At 48.0% G+C, this 26,934-nt stretch overlaps 2 protein-coding genes across 11 annotated transcripts in view; one reads left to right on the top strand and one right to left on the bottom strand.

Annotated features, from left to right (window-relative positions):
- Nucleotides 1-4,746: 4,746 nt before the first annotated feature.
- ACP6 (acid phosphatase 6, lysophosphatidic) lies at nucleotides 4,747-12,578 on the top strand. 4 transcript variants are annotated; one of them, XM_074598683.1, is made up of 10 exons: nucleotides 4,747-4,965; nucleotides 5,596-5,724; nucleotides 5,821-5,951; nucleotides 6,594-6,673; nucleotides 7,495-7,582; nucleotides 9,159-9,291; nucleotides 10,002-10,102; nucleotides 11,491-11,586; nucleotides 11,902-12,067; nucleotides 12,398-12,578. In XM_074598683.1, exons 1-10 carry the CDS (start codon nucleotides 4,765-4,767, stop codon nucleotides 12,536-12,538), a joined length of 1,266 nt encoding a protein of 421 aa, XP_074454784.1. In that variant the 5' UTR covers nucleotides 4,747-4,764; the 3' UTR covers nucleotides 12,539-12,578. The 4 variants fall into 4 exon arrangements, with proteins under 4 accessions (XP_074454784.1, XP_074454801.1, XP_074454794.1 ...); XM_074598693.1 differs by lacking the exon at nucleotides 4,747-4,965 and adding an exon at nucleotides 4,973-5,336; XM_074598700.1 differs by lacking the exons at nucleotides 5,821-5,951; nucleotides 6,594-6,673 and having other exon boundaries at nucleotides 4,864-4,965.
- A 6,202-nt stretch (nucleotides 12,579-18,780) lies between these two features.
- Nucleotides 18,781-26,934, bottom strand: part of BCL9 (BCL9 transcription coactivator) — a 60,040-nt gene continuing 51,886 nt past the window's right edge. For 6 of the 7 annotated variants that reach the window (XM_074598621.1, XM_074598661.1, XM_074598654.1 and 3 more), the window contains 3 exons: nucleotides 24,306-26,535; nucleotides 22,490-22,750; nucleotides 18,782-21,105 (listed from right to left, as the gene is read on the bottom strand). In XM_074598621.1, the coding sequence (XP_074454722.1) occupies nucleotides 19,988-21,105; nucleotides 22,490-22,750; nucleotides 24,306-26,535 (3,609 nt within the window). In that variant the 3' untranslated portion in view covers nucleotides 18,782-19,987. Of the gene's footprint in view, nucleotides 21,106-22,489; nucleotides 22,751-24,305; nucleotides 26,536-26,934 lie in introns of all 7 variants that reach the window. The other variant, XM_074598669.1, reaches the window with a different exon arrangement.

The following is a 26,934-nucleotide window of genomic DNA, read 5'->3' as shown; positions in this document are numbered from 1 at the left end:
TTGAAAATGTTTCTGTAAAGATGATGCATCTTAGAATAAATTTCTACACATTTGGACAAAGGAAAAAAAAGGCCAACACCATTTGCTAAAAAATTGACAGCCGCCTGCTATTTTGGAGAGCTCTCCTCTAATTGCACGCACCTGCTGTGGCATGGTATATTCTAAAATATATCTCAACAGTAATGCTGCTTGGCAGCAGTCAAGTCCCCCCAGGAGGGACCCTGCAGTCCCAGTCTTCACAGCTTCACATGAACTGGGGTTTTTTTCCAGGGTAACATTTGAACAGAAATTCAAATGAATTCACTGTGAGCTTCTTTCTTTATTCCACCTCTGCTCATTTATATCACTTCACCTCTCGCTCTCTTCCTCCTTCCCTCCCTCTCCTTAACAAGGTTTTCCTATTCCCTCTTCCCCTCAGCATCCTTGCCCCGCTCCCCCCTCCCCCCCCAACACAAGATTCCTTCATTTGTTATTTTCTTGCCTTCTGAAATATTTTTGCTTTCTCTCTCTGCTCTGGCCGTGCCTCTGTGTTTCACACACTTTAAGCTCAGAAAACTGAGGTAACCCTTTCAGAACAGTACTGCTTTGAGAGACACCAGGAGATCACCAAATCCCCCCACCCGCACATCCTGGTGGCTGTGCCAACCTCTCACCACTTGCAGCAGCTCCTCCCTCTGGCCTTCATGCAGGTCACCATCCTCTCTCTCCTATTCCTCCTTCACTTGTCCTGCTCCCTGCGACTCCTCTGGTGCCTTCTGCCACCACCCCTCCAACCAGAGGTCCTGTGAGCTCTGCTTGAATCAATGCTGGGTACCGCTCCTAAGAGACAGGTAAAGGCATCCTCAGAATTGACACACAGGGGACTTGGTTTCTACAACCAGGTCTTCCTCCCAACACAAGGCAAATTATTCAGTTGTCTTTGCCACAGATTTCTATCTGTAACGTGGTATTTGTACTCCAGAATGGTTTGAGGATACTTGCCTTTAAAGTCAGGCAAGCACTGAGATGCTCTGGTGACAGAGGTCATAGATGAGTTTCCAGCAAGTCCGCCCTGGGAGCAGGAGATCCTGGGTCCGCCAAGCGGACATTTACAGGCACGCTCATTCAGCCTGCACCGAGCTTCTTTCCCAGCCTGAGATCAGCTTGGCACCCATGCCACGAGTATCCACACAGGGGTCCTCTTTCTTCCGACCTCATGGGAAACAATCTTTTCTCTCTTTCCAGGATTTTTTTAATTGCCTGCAGCACAAAAAATGGAAAGCTGGACAGTGTTCAAGATGTTCAAGTGTTCAAGACCAGGCTGGATGGGGCTTTGAGCAACCTGGTCTACTGGGAGGTGTCCTTGCCCATGGCAGGGGGGTTGGAACTAGATGATTTTTAAGGTCCCTTCCAACTCTAACTGTTCTAGGCTTCTACAACAGCTGGGGGCCAGGGAGAGGTAGATGGGAGAGGAGGGTACACTGTGGACAGGGACAGTGTCTTCTCATCCTCACTGTCCCAGCTGACCCCAGACAGCACAGGCTGCCTACAGGCTGCCTACAGGCTGCCAGCACCCACTGTCAGTGCTGAGCTTTTGAATTCAATGGGGCCAAGCAAAGGGTCTCTGCTGGTGTAGAGGGCTGCTGGTGCCAGGCCAGCAACCGTGATGTTAACCCTGGTGTTAAGTGTCAGGTATGGCTTTCTGATATCCACCCTCTGTGTCAGCCAGGGCGTGCCATTGGCATCAGACCAAAGGAAAAGCGCAGGAAGCATGCAGATGCCAGAAAGCTCAGAGTCCAGGCAGGCAACAGACCTGCACGTTTCCAAACAAGCAGAAAATCCAAGCCTTAGAAACAGAGGAAAGACCTTCCCCAGAAGAAGGGATGCTCTGGACTAGGGCAGCAACGAAACACAGGCGGGACTCATTACCCTTGTAATGAACTGTAGGCACTTCATGAGGCCCCAGAGACACCAATGCCCCACTGCAGCAATCTCCACCCAGCAGCTTTCCTGAAGGCCTCATTTACTGTAGACACCCTCTTTGGCCCAGACTCCGTGGCATTTTTCTGGTGCGCTACCTTTCAATGATCACTTTCTACCAGTTCCAGTGTTTCAGGGAGTGCTCCAGCTCCCGAGAGACAGTGCCCACTTCCAAACAGGAAAATCGGAAAGAGGGAAATAATGAATACAGTGTAGTCAGGTCTGCAATTGTCTATGGGCAAATTAAAGAACAGTAAAACAGACAGTAAAATAACTGTTCAATAGCTTCCATCAACATCCCAACTTTCTGTAAAACTTTCCCTGGTCTCCTTGGAGAGTTTTAAAATGTTGGCACTCTGAAAGACTAAAGAGAAACAGGGATGAGAGAGAGGACAAGGGTAACCAGGGAAAGGAGGGCACCAAGGATCATCAGCACAAGTGGGAAGAAAAGGTGTCTTTTCCCAGGAAAAGAGGTCCTGGGTAAAGTAGAAACCCAAGCTTACAAGAAGAGGAATACTGGGGCCTATAACATACATAAGGAGGCAGGACGGCAGGCAAGGGGGAATACAGGAATCCCTGATAAAAGTCAAGTGGATGCAGTCTAAGGAACAAGCAAAATGCTTGTTCCCTGATAAAAATACTACTTATGCAAGAGTGATGTCACCACCAAGTCTCGAACCAGGAGGCTCATAGGAACCAAGGAGTCAGGAACCTGTCGATGATTGCTTTATAATGTCCAAGAAAGGCTTTACGAATGCACAGCTTAAAGAGCTTTCACATATATCAAAGTTATTAGCCACTATGCTAAAAAGATGTTAAATAGCATTTAAGGGTTAATTTGTACAAATTCACTGGTCCACCACATCATTGCCAGGAAAGGAAAAGCAACAGTTTGAAGAAACGAGGAGTGGAACTTGCACCTCCAGGCACTAGGTTCACATTCACCCTGTGACAGCTTTGCTGAGAGCTGCCAGGGGGTGCCAAGAGGCAGCTCCAATGTTACAAACAACCCTGGGCTCCTCCAGACGACATCAGGTTACCTACGTGGTGGGCCTATGCCTTCACCCACCTCACTGCTGCAGCTCATCTCCAGCCCTGGCAATGCCAGCATTTTGTTCGTTCCCAAAGACGTGGTGGGAATGAGAGGCCGGACAAGACTAGGAGTCTGCAGCTGGGCATCCAAACCAAAAAGACCAAAAGATCCAAACGAAAGCTTGTTTAGCAAGCTCACAGTGGAAAAAGCCCTCATTTAAACAACAACCAAAGCACCAGCACCACAGTTAGCACCAACTGCAAACCTTTGCTGGTGAGGCTAACGGGGTGACCGAGTACAGGTGGGGACAGAAACAAGCTACAGGGGCAAGAAGCTGTTCTCTCTGTCAGCAAAATGTTGCCACTAAGACATGAATGGGAGGGAAACTTCTCCTGCTGCATATGCAACACCCACACAGGTGGATTAAAAGACCAAAGCGCTGCGTAGGAGTGACTGTCTCACGTAACAGTTGAGTTGAACACAGCATTCTCCTCTCCCCAAAGTTTCCTTCCTAATCAACAGCTGTTAACAGGTGGGCACAAGCAGCCAGATGGGGAGGAACTCAGGGACCCTCTCCCTCCTCACAGGCTCTTCCCTTTCTACTAAATTCAATGCACTGACAAGCACCAGCACAGGCTCTTCCACCTAAACACACCGCTCCAGTGGCCAAATGTGTTTTCAGAGGGAAAAGATGGAAGAAAATAAAACCGCAGAAGGTTTGTTCACAGCCCAGAAAGCCAACCGCATCCTGGGCTGCATCAAAAGCAACATGGCCAGCAGGAAGAGGAAGGTGATTCTGCCCCTGTCCTCTGCTCTGGTGAGACCCCACCTGGAGTACTGTGTCCAGCTCTGGGGCCCTCAACATAAGAAGGAGATGGACCTGTTGGAGGGAGTCCAGAGGAGGGCCATGAAGATGATCTGAGGGCTGTAGCACCTCTCCTGTAAGGACAGGCTGAGAGAGTTGGGGTTGTTCAGCCTGGAGAAGAGAAGGCTCCGGGGAGACCTTACAGCAGCCTTCCAGTACCTAAAGGGGGCCTACAGGAGAGATGGGGAGGGACCCTTTATTGGAGAGCGTGGTGATAGGACAAGGGGTAATGGTTTTAAAATGAAGGAGGCTAGATTTACATTAGATATAAGGAAGAAATTTTTCACCATGAGGGTGGTGAGACACTGGAACAGGTTGCCCAGAGAAGCTGTGGATGCCCCATCCCTGGAGGTGTTCCAGGCCAGGCTGGATGGGGCTTTGAGCAGCCTGGTCTACTGGGAGGTGTCCCTGCCCATGGCAGGGGGGTTGGAACTAGATGATCTTTAAAGGCCCCTTCCAACCCAAACCATTCCATGACTCCCTACGGACTTCTCCCTCCCGGGAAACCGCAGACAGGCACCCGGTGAATTGGCCCGCAGGGAGCGCCCGCCCGACCATCTGCCCACGGAAAAACGAAATAAAAAAGAGAGAAGAGGCAGAGGCGGCGGCAGCAGAAGGAGGCGGAGCAAGCGGTGTCAGCCCCCCGCCACCCCACCACACCGGAGCCCGCGGCGGCCGGGCAGCCCTGAGGCGGAGCTGCCGGGGGCCCCACCCGTCCCCGAGGGCCGCGCCCTGCCCGGCGCGCACGCGCAGACAGGCTTTCCCGGCCAGCCCACTCCGCGCCGCAGTGCCAGCTGGGAGTTGTAGTCCACCGCCGGGGCACCGCCATTAATCGGCCCTGGTGGGGGGACTCCCCTTCCCGTCAGCCCCCGCGCCGCTGGGTGCCGGCAGTGAGAGCGCTGCCGCCATGGGCTGGGGGACGCGGCTGGGACTCCTGGGCGGCCTGGCCCTGTGGGCGCAGCGGCGGCGGAGGGCAGCGGCGGCCGGCGCCGCCCCCGCCCCGGGCGGCGACGGGGGGCGGCAGCGGGACCTGGAGCTGAAGCTGGTGCAGGTGGTGTTCCGGCACGGGGCGCGCACCCCGCTGCGGCCCCTGCCGGGAGCAGCGCCGGTGAGGACGGGACGGGGCTGCGGAGCGGGGGGCGGCTGCCCGCGGGGCCCGCTGCCGCCTTGCTTCCATCAGCCCGTAAATGGTTGGGTGAGGGTTTTTTCCCCCCCCTTTCCCGGAGTAAATTTGGGGAAAAACGTTGGGAATCGGGGAGTCAGAGCAGAACGGCGGCAGCAGCGCGGCGGCGGCGCTGGCAGAGGGAGCAGACCCCGGTGCGGCTCTAGGGGTGAGGGCGCGGGGGCGGGCGCCCCGGGCTGCACAGGGGATCGCTGCTGCGCTCTTTAACGCCCGGCGCCGAGCCCCGCAACAGGCGAGATGGAGCCGTCTTCCCCGCGGCTCCGCCCCCCCGGCGAGGCAGCCTCTTGAGCTGGCAGGTACTAGTCCTGGTGGTTTGCTAAAGCTGCTTTTCAGCGCGTAACAGTAGCGGTTTCCCACAGATTCCTCTCCCAAGCTGCAGCACTGCTGTCGCTTCTGTATGTGCCCCGCAAAGAGATGAGTTCTGTTGTTGCGTTATTGGCAAGGCAGCACACAATAACATGTATCGTATAACAATAACGCTCTTGAAAGTCCTCATTTTCCACTGAAGCGCAGCTCTACGTTTGTTTGTTTGTTTGTTTGTTTGTTTCTAAACAGGTGGAGTGGCATTCCAGTCTTTTAGATGTACCTGCTCAGACTAAGTTTGATTACGTGGTGACTGACCTAAATGGAGGGCCTCAACCTCCCTCGCCCTATGAGGAGCAATACAAAAAGACCACATTCAAGGTGAGGCTGTGTCTTTGATGGTGGTTTTCATGTTCCCTCTGTAGACTTGTTTACCTCCATATTCCACCGGAGACCCTTCCTTTTCTTTACACTTAGGGCGGTGCAATTGCAGGACAGCTGACAAGAGTAGGGATGCAGCAGATGTTTGCCCTGGGGAAAAGGCTGAGGAGAAGCTATGTGGAAGAAGCCAACTTTCTCTCACCAACGCTTAAGCCTGCTGAGGTCTTGTGAGTCTCATTTCCCTTCTGGACCTTCCCTGCTTCCTCCTTCCTAATGAGTAGCCCTCTGGTAGGGAAGATTTCTGACCAGCATACACGTCTCCACCGTACAGCAGACTGGCTGGCCCCTGGGCCTTCATTTTTGCTTAGCCTGGTATGCCCAGTGCTAGAACTCACCTGTGACACAAGGCATCCGATTTCCCAGCAGTCCTGAGAGGGACACCAGAGACAGTTTCATCTCACTCTACTTTTAGCCATTGACAACAGTATTCTGTGTCTTTATGGTGAGTGACGAGAAACAGGTATTTCTGGAGCACAGTTTAACTCACTGTAGATTACAGACCTAAAGTTCAGTGAGACAAAATACACGTTAGTAATGTTGTGAGTGTCTGACTGAGGACGAGATAAAAAAATCACACCAGAGAAGTACTAATTTGTTATCTCCACTGTCTCTGAAGGGAAGTTAAAGGGCAATTCCGATATAGATGTCTATTTTTTAAGATAGATATAGCAAGGCCAGATGAATCCCACCACAAGTTTCCAAAGCCACAGTGAAAGCAGAACCCACAGTTCCAGCAAGTCCTCCCCAGCTGCAGCTGCGTCCACGTGAAGGAGAAAGTGCTACCTCACAAACTCCTTTCTCTCTTTCAGCATCCGTTCCACTAATATTTTCCGGAATCTGGAGTCCACGCGGTGCCTGCTAGCTGGGCTGTATCAACAGCAGAAAGAAGGTTGGGAAGGCTTCTGACCAGTGCCTTTCCTTTCTCAGTCTTCCCTAGATGTACATATCGTGCACATCCTAACTCACTCTGGCTCCTGGTTGTTACTTCTTCCCCGGTTCTTCACTCCTGGCCCTCTTCCCCATACTCTCCTGGTTCTATGTGTTCTTTATCAACTTGTCACTTGCTCCTTCTCTCTGTGTAGCTTTCTGCTGATGCTCAGCTTGGATCTGTTGCCATGAATGCTGCAATTTCAAACCTACTGAGGAGGTTAGCATTAACCTGCTTCAAAATCAAGAAGGCAAAAAGTTTCAGATCCAATGCTCACGAGGCACGCATCTGAAAAGTTTCTCAGAGAAACCCAAGTATCTTGGCCATAGGACTACAAAGATCCTTTACAAGTTTTGTATCTGAAGTAACTTTCAGCTCTATCCTACAGCTGGGAACTACTTGCGTGTCCTAGAAATACGCTCAGGGTTTTGAAGATCTTGCTTCTGCTCCCTCTGTATTCAGTTCCAGGAACAAATAGCAAAAGTGATTTGGCAGAGCTCCTTACACCTCATGACACAGAAACTAATTTTTGTCACATACAAACACTAGAAGAAATGATCACGCAACTGAAAGCTTAACAAGGTGCGCAGCAGACATCCCTGTGGAATTAAATGCTGTGTGCACAGAAACAAGCACAGTGGCTTGTGTTGCAGGTGATGGCTCAGGGGGAATTGCTAGTTGACAACAGTGGACTGGAGGACAAAGACACTGGGGGTGATTAAAGCGCTCTAAAGACATCCAGATGCACTAGTGATCACAGCAGCTTCCTTCTCTTTCTACAGGACCTGTTGTCATTGTCACTGATGAAGCAAGCTCTGACATCCTCTACCCCAATTACAACAACTGCCAGCGCCTGAAATGCTTGAGCAGGTAATTGCCAGCCCTGCCTCCCCGTATGATTTCACTGCTGTTTCATTTCAGCAGTAGTAATTTAAAACAGCACGTTTTCTTCCTGTTTCCCAATTTCTTCCCCTGCCACTTACTGTTCTTTGGGAATGGTTAGCTAGTTGTATAAAATACTTGGTGAGCGGAGTGGAGAAAAAAAAAAAAGAGACTTTTTCTTGAAAGACCAATTTAATTTAGTCTCTGTCTAGCAAACGCTCATTACCAGCTAATGTACAGCTATTCTGCGGCATTGCTGCAGGGCAGAATTAATGTCATCTGCATCCCTTAACAAGCCTCTCAAGTGTGTATGCATTGGGCCTCCTTTTTATATTCAGTTCCTGGTTTGGGGGTTTTATTACAACATTCCTGTCACACTTATACCTTGAAGAAACTGAAATATACTCAGCCTTGACACATTTAACAAAGACTAATGAAGCAAAATAAGGAACATCCTACATAGAAAGAACACTCATGTTTGCAGAGTCAAGCACTCTAAATGCCTGTGCCAGGTTGGGCATGGGGTGGAAACTGAACAAGAGGGGCAAAATGTATTACAGTTTGGTTGGATTATACATTAGCATATTTTTGTCCAAAATTCAAGAGTTGTCAGAATTCACTTGCAAAAGCTCATTATATAATGCTTGACTCTGCACGCAAAGGGTTGTTCTTGACAGTGGTAAGGTGACAGCCCACAGAAGCAGTACATTGAGCCTCCTCTAGTAACATCAACTGTGCAAAAAGGGAGTAAATGGCAAGCTCTTCTGCTTCCTCCCTCCATTCTACCAACTGAGCGTGTTTTGTGACCACCTCAAGGGGGATATTTTTAAACTGCAGTAAAAAGCACTGCCTCACCTTGCAGGCTACCTGGGCCACAACTTCTAGCACATTTGATTTCAAACAGAAACTACAGCTGTTCCTAAGAAAATAAAAAGCAAAACTTAACTTTTCCCACCTCTTCCCCAACAGATCAGGGTCAGAGAAAACAAAACCTATGTAACATATTTTGCTTGAAGTACATGGCCAGCACAGATCTTCTCAGCTAAACTTTCTAAAATAAAATTTAAAACAGCGTAAAGAGGCAAATGGCTTCTAACAAAGCAAGAAGCAAATTTAAGCTACAAGTGAGTATCTAGGTGTTTCCCTTTTCCCACACCATACACCAGTCAGTTCAAAGCTTCTACCCTTTCTTCTTTCATGAGGCAGTTAAAGGCTACTGCCTGAGGACACAGACTTGTACAGTTCCAGTATGACCAGATCTGTTAACTGATACACAGCCCTTGCTTACGGGAACCACCTCTGAGGTGTTCACATCTCATCTTAATTTTTTCCCCTGCCTCTGTGAGAGCACATAGCCAGCTCTGATCCTTGACACCTAGACACAGCTGCTGTCTGCCCTGCAGGTTAGGACTCCCAACATCAGGAATCCCTCAGTATCCTGTGGTGCCTCTCTTGTACCCCTCACTGATGTGAGACAACTCCACTGGGCTGGGGTCACAAAATCCAAGAGACAGAAAGTCTGATGTGTGAAAAGTTTTTGTTTTGTTTTCTTAATTCCCTGAAGGCATAAGTTGAAGGATGCTCTGCAACAGCCAGGTATCTCTGATGACTTGAAAACAATTAAGGAGAAGATGGGTATTGATGGTGAGAAGTCTGTGGATTTTTTTCTCCTCCTTGATAACATTTTTGCTGAGCAGGTGAGCCTAGCAGTTCCATGGTGCTGTCACAGAAAGAAACATCCCTTTACCGTGCATATGGAGGAAACCAACACCTACTGATACCAGTGGGTACCCCAGTACCTTTCTAGGCAATACAGAAAGTTTATAGAGGCCATAGCATGGCCTTTTTAAAAAGCAAGATGTGGAGTCAGCGTTGTTCTAGGATGGATGAAGACACATCTCCAGTACTTATGTTCTTACCTTGAAATGCAGTATCTCTTTCAAGTGTAATGAAGTAGAGCTAAGAGAGCAGTTGGGCCTTGCTTACCCCATTACAAAGTGCTTTCCCTTTTCTGGCAGTCACCACCTAACAGAGTTATCTTAATCCCAGTTCCAGTTTACTACCCACGAGACAGATTTCTTCTGCTGCTGGAAGGGAACTGGACATATTTGTACCCCACTTAGTACCTCTTTTTTGCCGGAGCTAATGATAATTAGTCCCGGCTGTTTGTTGAATAGCTCAAGGCGTTACACTCCCTTCACACAGAAATGTGTCCTCAAGAACAAACATCCATCCTTTTGGTGTACACGGAGTGAGTCTATATGTTTAAAACTATCCTCGAACTCTTCACATGAACACTGTAGTACAATACTGTAGTACAAATGCTGTGACATGAACAGCTGTTTTCTGTGGGCCTGGGTTCAGAAAGGGGTAAACTGTGTTGTTATGCTGCATCTTTTCCTTCCAGGTGCACAATTTGCCAAGCTGCCCTGTGCTGAAGAGCTTCCAGGAGACAGTTGAGCGTCGAGCTGTTGACTCGCTGCTTTTCCTTCTGGAGGACAATTCAAGGTGATTGCCTGTACCCATGCCTCCAGCCTTAGGGGTTGTCTTAGGCTTACCCAGGGTGGATGAGCTACAGCAGCTTACTGCAGCAGAGAGAAGTCCTTTCTGATCTACTGCATTCCCCCACCAGAGGCTACTGCCCCCTCATGAGGTTTGTACCTCAGCTATCTCAATGTAAAATCCCGTACCTTGAGTCAGGAACGTGAGCTAGGAAAAAGGGAGTCCACGTTGAGGCAGCCAAGATGTGGGCTTACGTCCTGTTTTGCTGACAGTTGTGGAGAGACTAGTCTCCAAGGAACAGTAATAAGCCACAGGCAGTGAGTGCCTCAGTTGCCACGGTTGTTTCGCTGAATGTGTGTCAAAGGCAGAAGAGGCGACCCTTCCAGCCTCAGCATTGAGGCTGCACAGGCAAGGCTGCCCTTGCAGATGCGCAACTACAATCAGAATTCCAAGCTGTGAAGTTTATCACAGGGATGGCACCTGCACAGCTGGGCTGCGAAGTGTTGATACCAGTGGAAAAGGTGATGCCAGGCCCTGCACACATGTAACCACTTGCAAAAGAATCTGCTGCTACATGCAGCTAATTACCTCCCCCACAGCTGTTTGGAAAGGTGGCCGAGTTGATAGCCTAGCTGACATTTTCCTTGCGGATTCATTCGCAGCTACCATATTTACTAGCTCTTCTCAGGTGGTGGTATAGGACTGCCTTTTCCGTTAGGGCAGTTGCCCTTAACCTTTTCTTTAACTTGTATTAAAGATCTCAGGTACTGAAAGACTGATCTCCCCCACTCCCACAACATCTGGGAGGGCCACAGTCACACTCATCCTCCGTTTCCACTGATGTGTTCATTAGGTAGAGGGAGTTTCTTCACACTAGAAGTTGTTTAAAGACCTCCTCTTTGTTAATACAGGGATAAAACCTAATTTTGAAATACAGCCACTGCCTTCCTGAACCCCGACCTCCCCTTCCCGGCCAAGGACCCCAGCCACTTCGGTTGCTGTTTTGGAGTCAACTACAGTCATCTTTCCTAGCTTAAAACTATGCATCCAAAAATCACAACTACAGAAACAAAATAGCATAGAGAACTTAGAGGATTTTCTAGGTTTCCATTTATGTGGGCCACACCTCATGAGACTGCTTGTTAACACCTCTCCCCTCCCAGTCTGCCATCACATCAGAATCTCTGTGGTGACTATGCAACTGCTGAAATAAAAAGTAACCATAGGAATTGCATTTAATGAATTTAATTGCATGTAATGAATCATGAGGACCTTAGCTACACTCAATACACGTTACCAATTTGTAAAAGAAAAGGAGGTTCACAGGTGTTCATTTAAAATTATTTAATTTGAAAGTTTAAAACCTTGTAGATTTATTTCTGCTTCTTTTATAGAGAAGTTCTTCAGATGAATGTTGGTCGTCTTTTCTACACCTTACAGAAGAATATTACAGAAGCAGTAGATCCCTCATCTCCAGCTGAGAAGGCCAGGTACAGGACAGATCTCTTCCTCTAATCTTTATAAATTCCGACTTGCTGTCAGTGTGAAAAGCTGGTTCAGAAAGATGTTGAATGTGTGGGTAAAGAGAAAGAAATGCTTATCTGCTAGGAAAAGCATGAGTGCCATATTTGCTTTTGCTGAGGTAGACTGTACGTGCAGCACACTGTTTGTGTAATCACGACACTCGCCCTGAGCCTCAGATGCCTTATTGTAGCATGAGTATCTGGCTCTCCACAGAGGAATACAGCTAACATTTTATGTTTGGTTCCCCCCTACTCCCTTCCTTTTTTTTTTTTTTTAATCAGAAAGCTCATTCTCTATGCTTCTCATGACATTACCCTTACTGCTCTCCTGGTGGCACTGGGCACCTTTGATCACAAGTGGCCACCTTATGCTGCGGATATGATCCTGGAATTGTATCAGCACCAGCAGTCCGAAGAGTGGTTTGTTCGCCTGTCTTACTGTGGAGAGGTAAGATCCCAGGGGAAGTCCACATTCTAAATCTTGGGTTTTGATTTTGCCATGTGTGCATGTAAAGCTGTGAAACAAGACCAGTTCTGAGCATGCCGCCGAGCTAGATAACAGAGTAAAACACCTAGAGCATATCCATGGTAGCTAAGATATCTTTTCTGTTGAGCTGGCTATTGATCTACTGTGAGTTTAGGCAAAGACTTTGAACCTCTGCCTCTCTGTGTCTTTGCCTCAACTAGTGTATTTCCCTGCTGCGGAACACATCGGTATCAGCAAAAAAAGGCTTTGGCAATACATGACACCTGTGATTTTGTCTCTTTGCCTTTACAGGAACAACTGGTGAAAGGATGTAGAGCAGGTCTCTGCCCACTTGAAGAATTTCTAGAAGTTCTTTCACAGTACTCAGTCACTCCAGAGGAGTACAATAACCTGTGCTCCCAAATAGAGGGGAATCAGCAAACTGACTCATAAATAAGTTTTGTCTTTAATTAAAATCAGTTTATTGTCACAATCTTTGATTATTTTTCTTTATATTCCTGCCAGCTTTCCCTATTCTAAAGATATGTTAGATGAGGTGACTTTTTCCTACCAGACACAGGGTGGCACAGTGTCACTTTCACTGTTAGCATCAAGATGAAAGAAGCTGTGTAACAGAACGGCTCAAGTTCACTTCTGAGGTAGCCACACAAAAGCACAGAGAGGCTGCAAACAGCAAGGGAGAGAACAGAGCTGTTTAAATTGCCCTGCTGCTTCAGGAATATGAGAGAAAACATACCTGTTCCTCATACACTGGGACTGTGGGATGAAGCCCAGCTTGCTCTGTACTACCAGACTTGAGAACTTTGACATAACGATTGCTTTTATGTATGGCAAACTGCAGAAGCCACTGTGCCTTTTCCTTTCTTTTGTCGTGTTGGAGGGTTGCTCTGCAGACAGATGAGCTTCCCAAATTGCATAGCATTTATCTACCCCATCTTGAGGGCGTTCTTGTGCACACAAAACCTCTCCAAAGGGACAGAAGGCCTTCAAACCTCTTCCCTGCACTCCTGTAATTATAGAAATTCTGCTGCTAACATGCAAAACAACCGCAGTGGGCCAAGTACAAGAATATGCACTCTTGGTGAACTCTGCTTAATGTACTTTAAACAGGGAAGTCTGGGGAGTTGCTATTGACTTCAGCTTCAAGCAGCTTCGCATCTATTTTGTGCTTGCTGAAACAGGAATATACCAGCATAGCCAACAGAAGTACTTCTAGCTGAGATGATGACACTTTTCCGGTAAGACAGTACTAAGGATCACTATGTTGCCAAAATCCCCATTTTTTTCAAATCAGTAAATAAAAGTTGGATCCTGACCTACTTTCTTTGGGATGTGTAAGGACTAAAATAGGGGGACCACTTACTAAAACAGCCCTGCAGTTTTGGTTCTGCATTACCCCTTCTCGCTTAGCAAAAGGAGACTGCAGTGATGTTAATGTAAGTCATTGACAGATATGTGACTGGAGGCACTATGGTACCTTCTCCCTGAGAAGCGTGGGCTGGATTTACCTCTACTCTTTCATTAGCCTGCCCCCACCACAATTACATGTTGACACTATGCACAGTGAACAGAATAATTTGAATACTAAATACATTGCTGGAGGTCTCCCTGAACTGCTATTAGAAGCTGTCAAAAAAGCAAACAAAACATTGTTATTTTCCACCAAGTTTTTATACAGCCTAAAAACATAATGCCATCATATAGAAATCAACGGTCCACCCTTGCTTAGAACAGCGAGTTCTGCTCTTATCAAGCTCTCTCTTATGCACGGTATAAAGTATTTGGAGAAGTATTTGGAAACATGAGGCATACAATTGCAAGTTATTTGTGAGGCACGGACTGCTTGGGAAAGGGGTATCAGGGAAGAGCATCAGAAGCTTTGGCCATACCAGAATACAAAGCAGGAATTCACATACCTTCTCCTAAACAAGAGCTAGGAGCATCTCCCAGCAAAACCAACCAGCAGCCAGGTGAAAAACGACAACACAGTCAAGACCCACAGAACTCGGCAGCGCGAGCTGTCCTAGCACACCTAAGATTGTTAAAGGGCACTGCACTCACACCATTAAAATAATCCCATCATTCTAGGCAGGGTAACATACGTTTTAGTAACAGCAGAAGACCTCAGAAGGACAGGCCAGCTTCTTGGCAGCGGCAAGGAAGAAGCTTCTACTGGGAAGAGATTATTTCATCACTGTCTCTTATGGGGTTTCTGCAGTGCCCTCTGCACCCTGCTCCAGCCTCACCTTTCCCCTTGGTGTGGAAGTGGCTGGGGCCACACATTGGTCCCATCCCACAGAGTAACTCCATGGTATTCATGACCCACAGTATGAAGGAGGAGTTATTTCTGAGCACAACTACCGTAAATAATGATTTTGGAAGAGGACTGGTGGGACAGTGGAAGAGTTTTAGGACCAAAGGACACGGGTAAGTGGGAAGTGCTGAACTGCAAACACTGTGTGGAAGAACGGAGGCATTTCTGAGAACATGGAATAAAAATTTCCAGAAATCAAGAATTTCCCAAGGAGCCAGTAAGTGCATTTCCATGAATCGGCCAACTCTTTGCAAGAACTGGGAAAGACACAAATCCCAGGGGACAGAAAAAGAAATCCAAAACTTTCTTATCCTGGGCTGTTAATACGAGAACTGCTGACTTAAGCAGCTAACATGTTCAACCTCAGGTTCCCTCAAACTTAAGCTGAAGCTGCTAACCCATGTTAGTCTGCCTCCCTTGCAATTTTAGTCGAATGCAGTGTATGCAGGTTGGTCAACTTAAACCTAATACTTTTTTTTCATTTTGCATTGCAAACCTATCCTCATATAGTATGTTTCGTTTAAGGCAATGTTAGTATAGTAGGTAATTGGCAGAAAATATCATGGAATGGTTTGGGTTGGAAGGGACATTAAAGATCATCTAGTTCCAACCCCCTGCCATGGGCTCGGACATCTTCCACTAGGCCAGGCTGCCCATCCAACCTGGCCCCAAGGAAAGGGCATCCACAACTTCCCTGGGCAACCTGGCTCAGTGTCTCACCACCCTCACAGTAAAGAATTTCTTCCTGATATCTAATCCAAGTCTCCCCTCTTTCAGTTTAAAAAAACTGTTACCCCTCATCCTATCACTACACTCCCTGATAAAGAGTCCCTCCCCATCTCTCCTGTAGGCCCCCTTTAGGTACTGGAAGGCTGCTATAAGGTCTCCCTGGAGCTTTCTCTTCTCCAGGCTGAACAACCCCAACTGTCATCCTGTCCTCATGGGAGAGGTGCTCCAGCCCTCCGATCATCTTCATGGCCCTCCTCTGGACTCGCTCCAACAGGTCCATGTCCTTCTTATGCTGGTACGTCAACTTAAATTTAGGGGTTTGTTTTCTCCCCATGTAAAACATCTTCTTTCAAAGTTTCCAGTATCACAGACAAAACAGCATCACTTTTCTTTCCTGCCTCATGCTCTGACTCAAACAAAACCAGTCGTAAGCTTAAAACCTGAGTGCGTGATGAATCATGAGGACCTACATCTTGAAAGGTTTGCTGGTTGAAAGTCAAAAGGAGATCAAGAACGTAGTGAGCTTGATGTATTTTTCAATAAAACCAATATAAAGCAGCTAGCAGTTTGGGTCTTTTTAACGCCTGAAGAACACTCCTGATAATGTGCTTTAACCTTAAGCAGAAAGAGCATGATAAAGCTAGGTGTTACACATTACCACAACAAAAACCATTAACAGAAATAATTGGAAACTTTGTGGACTAGCTAAAAATGGAAAAATCTTTAAATTAGAGGTCACCTCACCAGAATGATGGCACACAGCACGTGTGCAAGACAACTTACCTTTTTTAGGTTAAGAATTACTACCATTGATACAGGGAAGTGCGTTTTACTAAACACAGGCCTATATCAAGCATGGATCATTTCTCCTCCATAAATATCAAAACAGGGAACAGGTTTCAGCCAACAGCCTGCTAAGACTGCATGAGGAAAGCATTCGCCATCATAAGTGCAGAAGACCACCAGCAGTGAAACGTAGCTTTTTCTGCCATCAGAATGAAAACCAGCACAGTAGACGTTCAGCATACCAAAGCACTGCAAAATTATGTCCTGCATATACCATATTTGTAATAGCCCTAACACTTTAGCACCACAAATGCTGAGTTGTAAGTCTAAGAAGCGCGTTTAGGATTCATACTTACCCTTAGGAATAGTCAGGCACCCACATCTACTCCAAGTCAGGATACGTGTATTGTACCAGGAACACCACCAAGCATTCAAATCTCAGCCAAGACTGATGTAGATTAGATCTCCACATACTGGTCTGTCTTCTGAAATGTTACCCATTAGATACCACTCGGAGGTCAGGACTAAACTCTGAAGGCTGGCTACTTGCTTGTCACATTCTTTGGTAGATTAACTAGCCCATGATACAGCTATAAAGCTTGAGTTTATTTGGACCATGCTTAAAACTACCAGTGTACTTCACAGATGACCCATCTGCAATAGCCTACTACTTTAAAACAAACAGATTTCAAATATTTTAAACTTTTGATTTAGCAGGCGCATTACTTTGCGTTTCAGAAGTTCACCATCTGCTGGGTTTACCTTTTAAGTCTCTCCACACTCCGGCTGCGCAGCCATCTGGGATGAGATAATTTGAACAGCAGACTGTTTCCTCCCATGTTACTAGAGAGGAAGAGCAGCCAAGCATGTATGAATAAAGTCTATTTCATTCTTTCAAACAAAGGTGGAGGATGATTTGAAAGTTTAAAGGAAAAAAAAAGAGGGGAAGAAAACTAAAAATGGCAACCCCACTTTCCGTCTTCAACTGCACCATGACTACCAGAGCTGAGTCACAGTTACTATCGATTATAAATGAGCAGGAGAGAACAGAGTCTGACTTACAGATCCCAAGGTGAATTTGCAAGGCTGGCAGCTAGAAAGCTTTTTCATTTGCAAAGCAAGAAGAGGAGAAGTAGAATCAGAGCAAAACAAAGAAGCTCAGTCTACATCTACTGAGTAGTTTTTCTGACTGGAGCCAGCAAAGGCATTAGCATCTCTTGTCCATCAGCTTGTGCAAATCAGGCAACGCCACTGAGGTTAAGTGCACCTATGCAGACTCAGGAGAATCCAAATCTTCTGCATTTTCTGTAAGAAAAAATCTCGTTAAGATGCCAAATACCAGCATCTTAAATCAGACAAACACAGAAGGAACTTTAATTATCCAGCATTTGTAAAATGTATCCTTTCACTATCAAGCGGCTTTGAAACAGTAAGTCCCCTATGCTAATTCTTCTAGAATAAGTTGCAGTCATCTCAAATCCTTTGCTATTCAAAATACCTCAACAGGCATAGGAGGCACCGAGAAAGGCTGTTGAAACAAACAAACAACCAACCCTCCAGGTTATTTTTATGTCGATCAAGAAGTTTGCTTTGTTCAACATGGTAAAAACAGTGAGGAGTCGCGACAGAAGTAGCAACACTTAAAAAGGCTGCACTGTGTCAATTCCCGTGCAAGGTCCTCAAAGGAAGCTGTGCAACCGTTTAAAGAAGAGGTAACTCCACTCTACAGACATAACACTTACTGTGTCATTGTCAGCTCTTTCTAAAATCTTGACAAGTCTGTGCTTCAGGCACGCTGCTTGTCTTGTTAGAGGGAAGCACCACAACATACATCCCACACTTTGTCAAAAGAGTAATTCTCACCCAAAATCATTGCAAATTTGCATGACAGCACAAAGGTGAATTTGGAAGCAGGCAACAGAAGGCTCTGAGGCTTGCGTGCCTCCAACGGCGCGTGGCTTCACTCATTTTGTAACACTAGCAACAAAACTTTGGTTAGCTGGCCATGGACAGCAATTCTTTTTCCACCTATTAAGGATCAGTTAACTCTGAAAAACTCTCACGCACAAGCATAACAAAGATATTCATTCTCCACACGAAGTGTTACATTAATAGCCAGCCCCTTGAGGAAACTACTCATTGAAATAATTTCAAGTAACAGTAAGTGGAAGAAAGAACAAAGATTACACGCTCCATATACAGTGCTGGGGGACCAGAGAGCAGACAGCCACAGAGCCCGCTCCCTGCTCTACAGATCCACATCTGGCTCCTCCTGGTCTTCTCCAGGAGCGGGGCTCAACTCCCGATCCATGTTTCGGCATCCAGTCTTTCACTCCTCAGACAAAACCATAAAACCTTCTTGTTGAAATTCTCTCAAAGGGAAAGTTTGAGAAGACAGGGTATTAGGAAGCGATCGATGAGAACTGCGGCAAAGCAACAATTTACCCAGCAGGGTTGTCTTGATAAAAATCTGCTCACTGACAATTTCTCTCTCACCTTTGTTATTTAAGTTCACCTTTTCTCTGCTATCTCAGCCTCTGAGTGCCGGCAGTCAGAGACCCTACTCAATCCAAAGGCCCCAGGGGGACACACAACCACAGTGCCCTGCACAGCCTTCTGCTGCTTCAGGAAAGCTCAAAACCGCACACCTTGTAGTGCTGCAAACTCTCACCTGGAGGAAGTGACGGAGACACCAAGTTTCATCTATTCCTTGACCCTCAACAAACTGAGGAAGAAAGGCTGTAACTATCATCCCTGTGGCATCCTGAAATAAGACCTCACTCTGAGGCAAAACAAAATCATTTGAGGATTAAGCAAGCAGGATTGCAAGGAGCACGCAGACCAGACTTTTAGGAGCTGCCAAAGTTTACCACACCTGGCCTCTGCACTGGCTGTGACCATGAGGAAGAGCAAACAGTCATCTGGCCAACCAGATGATGTACATAGCAACAACTGGACTGGATAAAGAAGACAGTTCATTTTTGTAAGAAACAATATATTTTATTTTTCTGACACCACAGCCCTGGCGAGTGGTTTTGTACCAAATTTAATGTAGGTTACACAGAACGTTTTACGCTGGGGAGGAAAAAAAAATAACCACAAAAAAAATCCTGGATAACTTTTAGTGTCTGTTCCACTCCCACATTAATAAAATCACTTGGGGTTTCTAAGAAAAGGAGAATAGGAAACAGTGAGAGAGACTACTGTAGGATGTAACAGTGTCCAAGTCCAGCCCCTTCCTAAAAGTGGGAAGAGTCCCCACGTGAGGAGAGGCTCTCCTAGATTTACTCCCCAAAATAACACAATGTATTGCAGCTGCCATAGGAGGAGACAGACGGGGGACGGAGAGAGAGAGAAGCCTATTTAATAAAGAGTGGGAGGGAGAGACAGAAGGTGCTGGACAGCACGCCATAATTTGAAAAATATGTCCTTAACTTATTATTTATTTCTTTTAAAAGATTCCCCTCACTGAACTTAAGTTCCTTTTTGTGCTTTTCATTAATACTCTGCTCTGAGGTCGTAGTTTGGTTTTTCTATACATTGGAGTTGAAGGAAAATAGTCCGAAGTTCTGAAGATGGATTCTCCACCTAAAGTAAACAGCCTAGAATCCCATTCTCCTCTCACCCCAAAGACTAAAGTCTCTGCTAAAATCCCTTTTACAATATAGTACAGTACACAAAAAACCCCAAAGATAACCGAGAGTCCTGGGAGAAGCCAGTCCGAAGGACGTAAACATACAGAGAATGGTGCAACTTGTGACAAATGGCAATTCTCAAAATACAGCTACAGATTCTCAAAGCAGGTGCCGTCACGGGATACCCAAGTCCACAAAAATAATTTTTAAAAAATAAATCTTAAAAAAAAAACAACCTGTTAAAATGAATAATTTTTTTTCAGGTAATTCCATACATTCGAGATTTCCCAAAGAGTCCTCTGGTCTCTTTTCACCTATTGCATGGCCAAACTGTACTCCTGAAGCTCCCAAAAAAGCCCTCAGGACTTGGAATCTCATCTTGACAAGGATCAGAACATCCAGTCTTATGGTAGCAGCTTAAAACATCATGTTCCCTGGGTTTCCAGGGCCTTGGCTAAATCCTCCCATGCCAACGTCAGCAGCCATACCTCGGGGCCTCATCTGGGGGGGAATCATGATGTTTTGTTGGGGTCCCATCATGCCCTGCATTGACATCATCATACCAGGTGACCCTACAGGGCCCGGGTGGCTGTACAGCCCCGCGGGGGCTCGGTCCTTGCCTGGGATCATGCCCACAGCGGCCACGGGGTTACTCATTAGCGCGGGCTGCCCAGGCATCGCCGTTTGTGCTGGTGACATCATGCGGTGGTGTGGCCCCATCATGCCTTGCTGCAGGAAGGCAGGCGGTCTCATCGGGTTATGACCTGGCATGGATGGAGCTGTCCCAAGAGGGATATCTGGAGTTCCCACTGGCCCGGGGCCCCCCATGCCAGGCAACGTTAGTCCCATCCTTGGGGTCTGCTCTCCTATCATCCCCTGCATGTGGGAGAACCCAGGCCCAGGACCCTGTGGCTGCTTGCGGCCTGGCACCTCCCCACGAGGGAAATACTGTAGTGTCTGGCTAGGCTTCTCTGACGGGATAATCCTGGACAGGTCAAACTCGGGTATTCCCGTGGCTCCAGGACGAATGACCTCCTGCAGCTCTGGATCGGTGAAAACCGAAGGCATATTGTTTCCAAGAACAGTGAAGGAGTCCGGACCCCCAGGGCCTCCAGTCTTGCAAAGTGCTGGATCTGTCGAGCTTTGGGGCAGGTTGGTAGGACGCCCTAGAGGTCCTTCTCCATGGAAGCCCATTCCCGCTGGGAAGTTGCCTTGTCCACCGCTGGGCCCGTTGTGTGGAAATGGCACCTGCTGTGGAGGGGACTGTACAGGAGGGAACCCCTGTGGGAAGCCCAGGCGTCCTTGAGGTACCATTGGAGACTCCTGGGAACCGTGCCCCATCATCGGATTGTGTGACATCAGGCCAGGTCCCACAGGGACCCCATGAGGAGGTATATTGGGTCCCATAGCATTTGGAGAGGGCATCTGGTTGTTATGGGAAAGAGGCTGGGTCATTCCCATTGGGCTAAGGGTTGGCATTGGACCCACTGGGTTTGGACCTGAAATTCGAGGATTCTGAGAATTAATGCCCATTCCTAGGGAAGAAATAAGGAATCACATTTAGATAGCAGCCAACAGCAATCAAAGCTATCAGAGAGCTTTCTGCGAGGTTACCAAATCCACACACTCACACAGATTAGTGCTAGTAAAAAGCATCAGTAGTGGCTCTGGAAAATGTTGTTTTAACCAGAAAAAAAAAAAATCAATGCCATCTGCACAGTAACTTCCCTAAGCTTGTCACTGCCCTATCAAAAAGTGACTACAGCTTGCTCTATAAGTAAGATGTTAACCCAACCCATAACTTTACTACTTCCCTGGCAGTCTAGATGACACAGGCAGTAACAAACATGTCTGTGGCAGATTATCAGCACAGGGACACTTGACCACTGGGAGGTGACTGAATCTCCCTTCAAAATTCAAGAAGTGATGAATCTCGTAACCCTCGTAAGACTAGGAGGCAGCAATCAATGAGGTTAATGAGCTATCATCATGAACTTATTCAATTAGCCAGCTTCCCCAGGTATATTCAGCCACTCTGATCATTACTGTGTGAAACAGACAGCAAAGCTACAGGTAAACTCATCAAGAATTCATTACCAGTTGCTGCTCTCATGAAACATCCACTCATCCCCTTTTTCAACTATGTTAATTCAACTGGGTGGAGGGGCTACAGCCTACTTTTGTATTAAATGTATACCCACAAATATTAAGCTATCAGTAGGGACTGGATTTCTCATATAAACATGGTCACCCATAAGACAGCCGAAAAGGACAATGTTTTATTTTACTTTTCCTTCAACTCTCTCAGGCAGGGACCAGGACAGTTTCCCTCAGTCCTGGCTGAGGTCACCTGCTGTTACACATTGCCTATATGAAAAGATGTATGTTTTAAGAAAGCACTCTAACACTCTCTTTTGTAACAAAGGCAATCCACAAAACCCAGGAAACGCAGGAAAAGATCAGTGTCAAAAAAAGACCAAACAAACAAACAAAAAACCAAAACACCCAAACCAAAACCCAAAACCTATGAAGCTTCTATGACACTGCCTTAAGACAGGGGAAGAATGGTTCCATCAGGATAAAATATTGTAGGTTTGACCCTTATTCCCATGAGCAGCCTGCACTCACACATGTAATTCCAATCTGCCTGAGTGGAAATCTCACCTATACATACAGGTTTTCCAGATTAGACACCTTCTGGAGAACAGACACTTTCTGGACAGAAAAAAAAGTGGTTGCAAGGAGAATTCCATTTCCCCATTTCAGAGAATTGCAACTGCCTTCCTCAAAACAACCAATGGCTATATACTCTTCCAGGCTTTTCCCCTCTCACCATCTTCATTTGATGAAGCTTCCATAAAAATCACCCTCACTGTATTGCCTGATATCTTGGGCTTATGTTTTCTTTGAATTTCATACCTGGTACGCTGTTCATAGGTGGCAAGTTTGGGGAACGTGCTGGAGGGGAGTCATCATCCGAGCTGGCCACAGTTTTGATGGCATCGTGATAGAGCGGTGTAGAGCTGGGCATGGCAAATTTGGACATCCTGGACATCATAATGGAGAGGGGATTCTGGGAGAGGGTTGGCTCTGGAGGCATTGTATAAGGACTGCTAGAGGGAAGATTTCCAGGGAGAGTCACAGGAGCAGACTGGCTGACTGTGGAAGGAGGCGGACCACCTTAGGAAAAAAAGAAAAGAAAAAGAAAGAAAGGGACTTTAATTTTTTTTCCTTCTTATAATTTTTTTCTTAAATCACACCTTTTTCTCCCAGAAATCTCAAAAACTAGAAATCCCTTTTATTGCAAGAAACCATCTGACTAATGCAGTCAACACCTGTGAAAGGTAACCAGAAAAAATTAGCCTACTGGTCAAGATGGTTAACATTTGATATCCTGGATTCTGTGCTTCTACTGGAACTACCTGGAGCCTCTATAAATCCATATGAAGAATTAACAGGTAAGTCTGAAAATCGTACTATTCAACTTCCATACACTGAAGACAGACTTAAGTACCAGGTCTAGCCATAAAAAATTAGATCTATACCTGCACCCACCAAATGTCAGCTGTAACTCCTTTCCCTTTTTCTTTAGGAGGCAACAAACAAGCACAAGAGACAAAGGCAGCACAAGAGCTGTAGCAGATATTATGCTAAGACATGCGAGCAGATTTCTGACAAGCTGCATCAGCAACTACAAGTAAAACTCCCTGTTTATGTTCCATTTCAGGTTTTAGATACACATATTTACAGCTCATTCCAGTTAAAGAAGCGTTCTCTGCACCTATTAGCTTAACATCATCCTTTGCTCTCCCAAAACTAGAAATAACTTAATTGCACTTCCAGTTTCCTTTGTTCTTCACCGATGAATTTCATGCCACCCAGACCACATGTGAAGGAAGATGCTAAACCTAATCTAAGTTGTACTGAAAATTCACTGCACATTCCACAGCTCCCCCCCCTCCCGAAAAAGGAAAGATGAATAGAGAATACAAAAATCCTGCAATGCCAAAACATTACGCTTTGGAAGAGCTGCATGCAAAAGTATTTGTTAAGCACAATGCTAGGCATGGACTAAAGCACTTGGTTCTGACTTGTTGGCGCTTGGGTTCACACCAGGCATGGCCTCAGTGGCCACGACGGACACTAACATCCAGGCTCCCTTCCCAAGCACAGACACCCGGACAGCAACCCCGGCAAAACCGCCACCGCTGGTCCCCGGGTGCCCTGGCAGGCAGGTCCCGGCCACCGCCGCGCCGTTACTCGCAGCAGCACTAGAGGGCAACGTGGGCAAGCGGCTCGGCTCCCGGCCAGGAGACCTTCCCGGGCTGGAAGGCCACCCAGTGCTGTGGCGCTGGGAAACCGGGACAGAGGTGCGAATATGCTCTGGGGTGAGCTGCGGAGGGTTTGGGAGCAGGAAGGAGAAGGCAGTGGTGTGCCACCAACAGCCCACAGATGTTCAGGAGGAGAGAGGGTAGTGCCAGCACCTGCACCTCAAGGGCCCAGGCATGGCACGGTAGCATGCAAACCCACAAATACAACAAGAGGAGGAAAAGCATTTGCTTTTCCATTCTCCATTTGCATAGAGACCCTTGGCACAGCCTCTCCCTCAGACGGGCAAAGCACCGTCTAGCTTCTGCCACCCTGCAAGAAACCACCTCCCTCCCCTTGCTGCATACCTCGGGGCAACCCGACATGAACCCAGGAGCCAAATCCAGCTAGCAGAGGCGGCACTCACCCGACTCCACATTCCCCAGCATGGCTGGAGAAGACATGGTGAGAGATGCCTTGTGGTTCGGGGGAATCCCAGGGCTCTGCAAAGGAGGCTTTGGAGATGAAGTCCATCCGGGAGAAGGTGCAGGGAGAGACGGAGACTTGAGGTGGACAGGAGAAGCAGCAGCAGACCCCAAGACAGGGGGGGACTTAATGGAGGCAGCAGCAGCTGCGGCAGTGGGGCCCGCAAGCATTCCTGCCAGCTGGGAGGGCGTCTGAGGGGACTTGAGGTTCCCCGAGGGAGACCCCATCATGGGAGACTGGACCTGGCGCATCGTGGGGGACTTCAGGGGGTTGATCCCTGGCGAATGCACCTGACCGGCTGCGGAGATATCCAAGGGCTTGCGGCCGAGGCTGCGCTGCGCAGGGGGAGCAGTGTTGAGGCTATTAGGGTTACTGGTGGGATTGAGAGGTAGTGGCGGCATGTGGCTGAGCCGGTTGTTAGTCCTTTGGTCAGGCCCGATCTGTTCTCTGAGATTTCGGAGACCGACTCCTGGGCCCTGAGACATGGGAAGGAAAGGCCTGGGACCCATGCCATACTCCTGCTGCGGGTGCTCCCCAAACGGCAGCGGCACCATTTTCTGCTGAGAGGAGAGCATCTCTGAGACACCGGGGCGCAGTTTCATCATCTCTTCTGGCCCGACTCCTGCCTCCCTCAGCTTCTGAGGGACCAGGGGTGGGTTAGAGCCCATGCTGACATTCATGCCCATGTCCCCCTTCATGCTGCCAGGGCCCATCCCAAACTCCAGCTCCCTGCTAGAGGCCATTTGTGGGGGTATTCCTTTCGGGAAGTCCCCCCTGGAGGGGCTCATCGGCCCTTCCACCGGCATGCGAGGGAAGATGGGGTTGTTCCCAGACTCCATGTGTCTCTGGGAGGGCATCATTCTGTTTATGTCCATTCCGGGCCTGATGCCTTCCATGTTCAGGCCAGGAGGGAGGCCCATCTGTTTCTCAGCCAGCTGTTGCTGATAGAGTTCTTCGGGCAGGCCCTGCGGATTGGGGAAACGCTCCCCTCGGCCAGGGCCGCTGAAGACACCCTGGCCAGGAGGGAAGTTTCGGCCATCTGGGATTTTTGGCACATCATCTGGCCAACTAACTCCCGAAAGCCCAGGCCGGGAGGCTGGATTCGGGACATTGGGGCCCTCCATGTCAGGGTTCATCATTCCTGCAAAACCAGGCAGGCGCATCTGGCTCCCGGGCACGTTGGGATGAGGGGCCATGCCCCTGGGGGGCAGAGAGTGTGACATGTTCATGCCTTCAGGGAAGGGCTCCGGACCCCCAGGCCCCCAGCCCTCCCCAGGGGTCATCTGGTAGGGAGGGGGAGGGCCTCGGACCACCCCACGAGGCCCATGCTGATGGACCATCATGTCCTGCAAGGAACACTGCTGCACAACCACTTGCTCTTGCTTTCTTCTCTTCTCCTCATAAAACTCCTGCTGCAGCTTGAGCCAGGCCACCTGCTCAGGAGTCATGTGGTCCAGGTGGTCTGGGCCTATGGGTCCTGACTGGGAGTTCATTGGTGGTGGCCCCATTTCATCTGGGGAAAAAGGCATGTCCCTGTGTCCTTGAGGGCCAAACGGAGCCCCTCCATCTGTCCGAGACCCTGACCCTTTGCCTAAACTTTGGGATTGAGCCATCATGGCCTGAATCGGCCCTTCGGGTTTCTTTTGGGGACCGTCCAGCACCCCAGCATTTGGGGGTGGCCCCCCACTTTGCCCTCCCGCAAACTCCTTCTCATCAGGGAAGAGCATGCGCTGTATGTCTCTCAGGGTCTGCAACGAGCGCTCTCGATGCTCCAGCTGCTCCTGTGACAGTCCATCTGGATTCTCACCCAAACTAGATGGGTCCCCACCAGACACCTGCTGGGGAGGACCTTTGGGGTCTGCAGCGGAGCTATTGCTACCTTGGGAAACTGGACTAACTGCTCGATTATTGGGAGTCGAACTCTGCCCAAATCCTTCTGTCTGCAATGGGGTAGAGTTGGCAGGGCTGCCCACAGACATCACTTTGCTTTCCACGCTGGGACTGTCCTGATCTATGGGACACGGGGGGCCAGTGGATTTGGATACCGGCGCTGACACAGGTGGAGTCGGCTGCATTTTGGCATTCTGGGGAGGGTTCTGGTCCGGGGCGGCAGGGGGCTGCGGCTGTGGCAGGGGCTTGGGTTCAGTCCGAAGTGCAGTGATCTGGGGGTTCTGCAAGAGAAAGCCACATAGAATCACATGCTGTCACTTGCTCTTCTTACAGCCATATCACATAAGCAGCAGTGCAAACGACATGTCCTGTCTCAACACCACCAGCCCACACTTTGCAAGGAAGGGTGGCCTTCATGCAGTGATTACAGAGCAGCATCTTGGCCATGCAGAAACCCATTTTGCTCAAGTATTACAAGGGGTACCCCCTGCTTCTGTGCTAGCTCTGCATGAGCAATGGGTCCGAAATATACCACCCAAATATTGCAAGACTCAAGCTCTATTTGCAGAAGGGTAGGACAACAACTGTCTCTCTCTTTTCCACCGTAAACCTTATTTCAGTGTGTAAATATCATCCATCTCTTTGAATCACACACACACACAAGCACATTTACTGTTTCC

The sequence above is a fragment of the Larus michahellis genome, chromosome 1 (assembly GCF_964199755.1).
Source record: "Larus michahellis chromosome 1, bLarMic1.1, whole genome shotgun sequence".
Classification (NCBI taxonomy): Eukaryota; Metazoa; Chordata; class Aves; order Charadriiformes; family Laridae; genus Larus; species Larus michahellis.
Note: the sequence above shows the minus strand (reverse complement) of the source record. Positions and strands in the feature narration are given on the sequence as shown.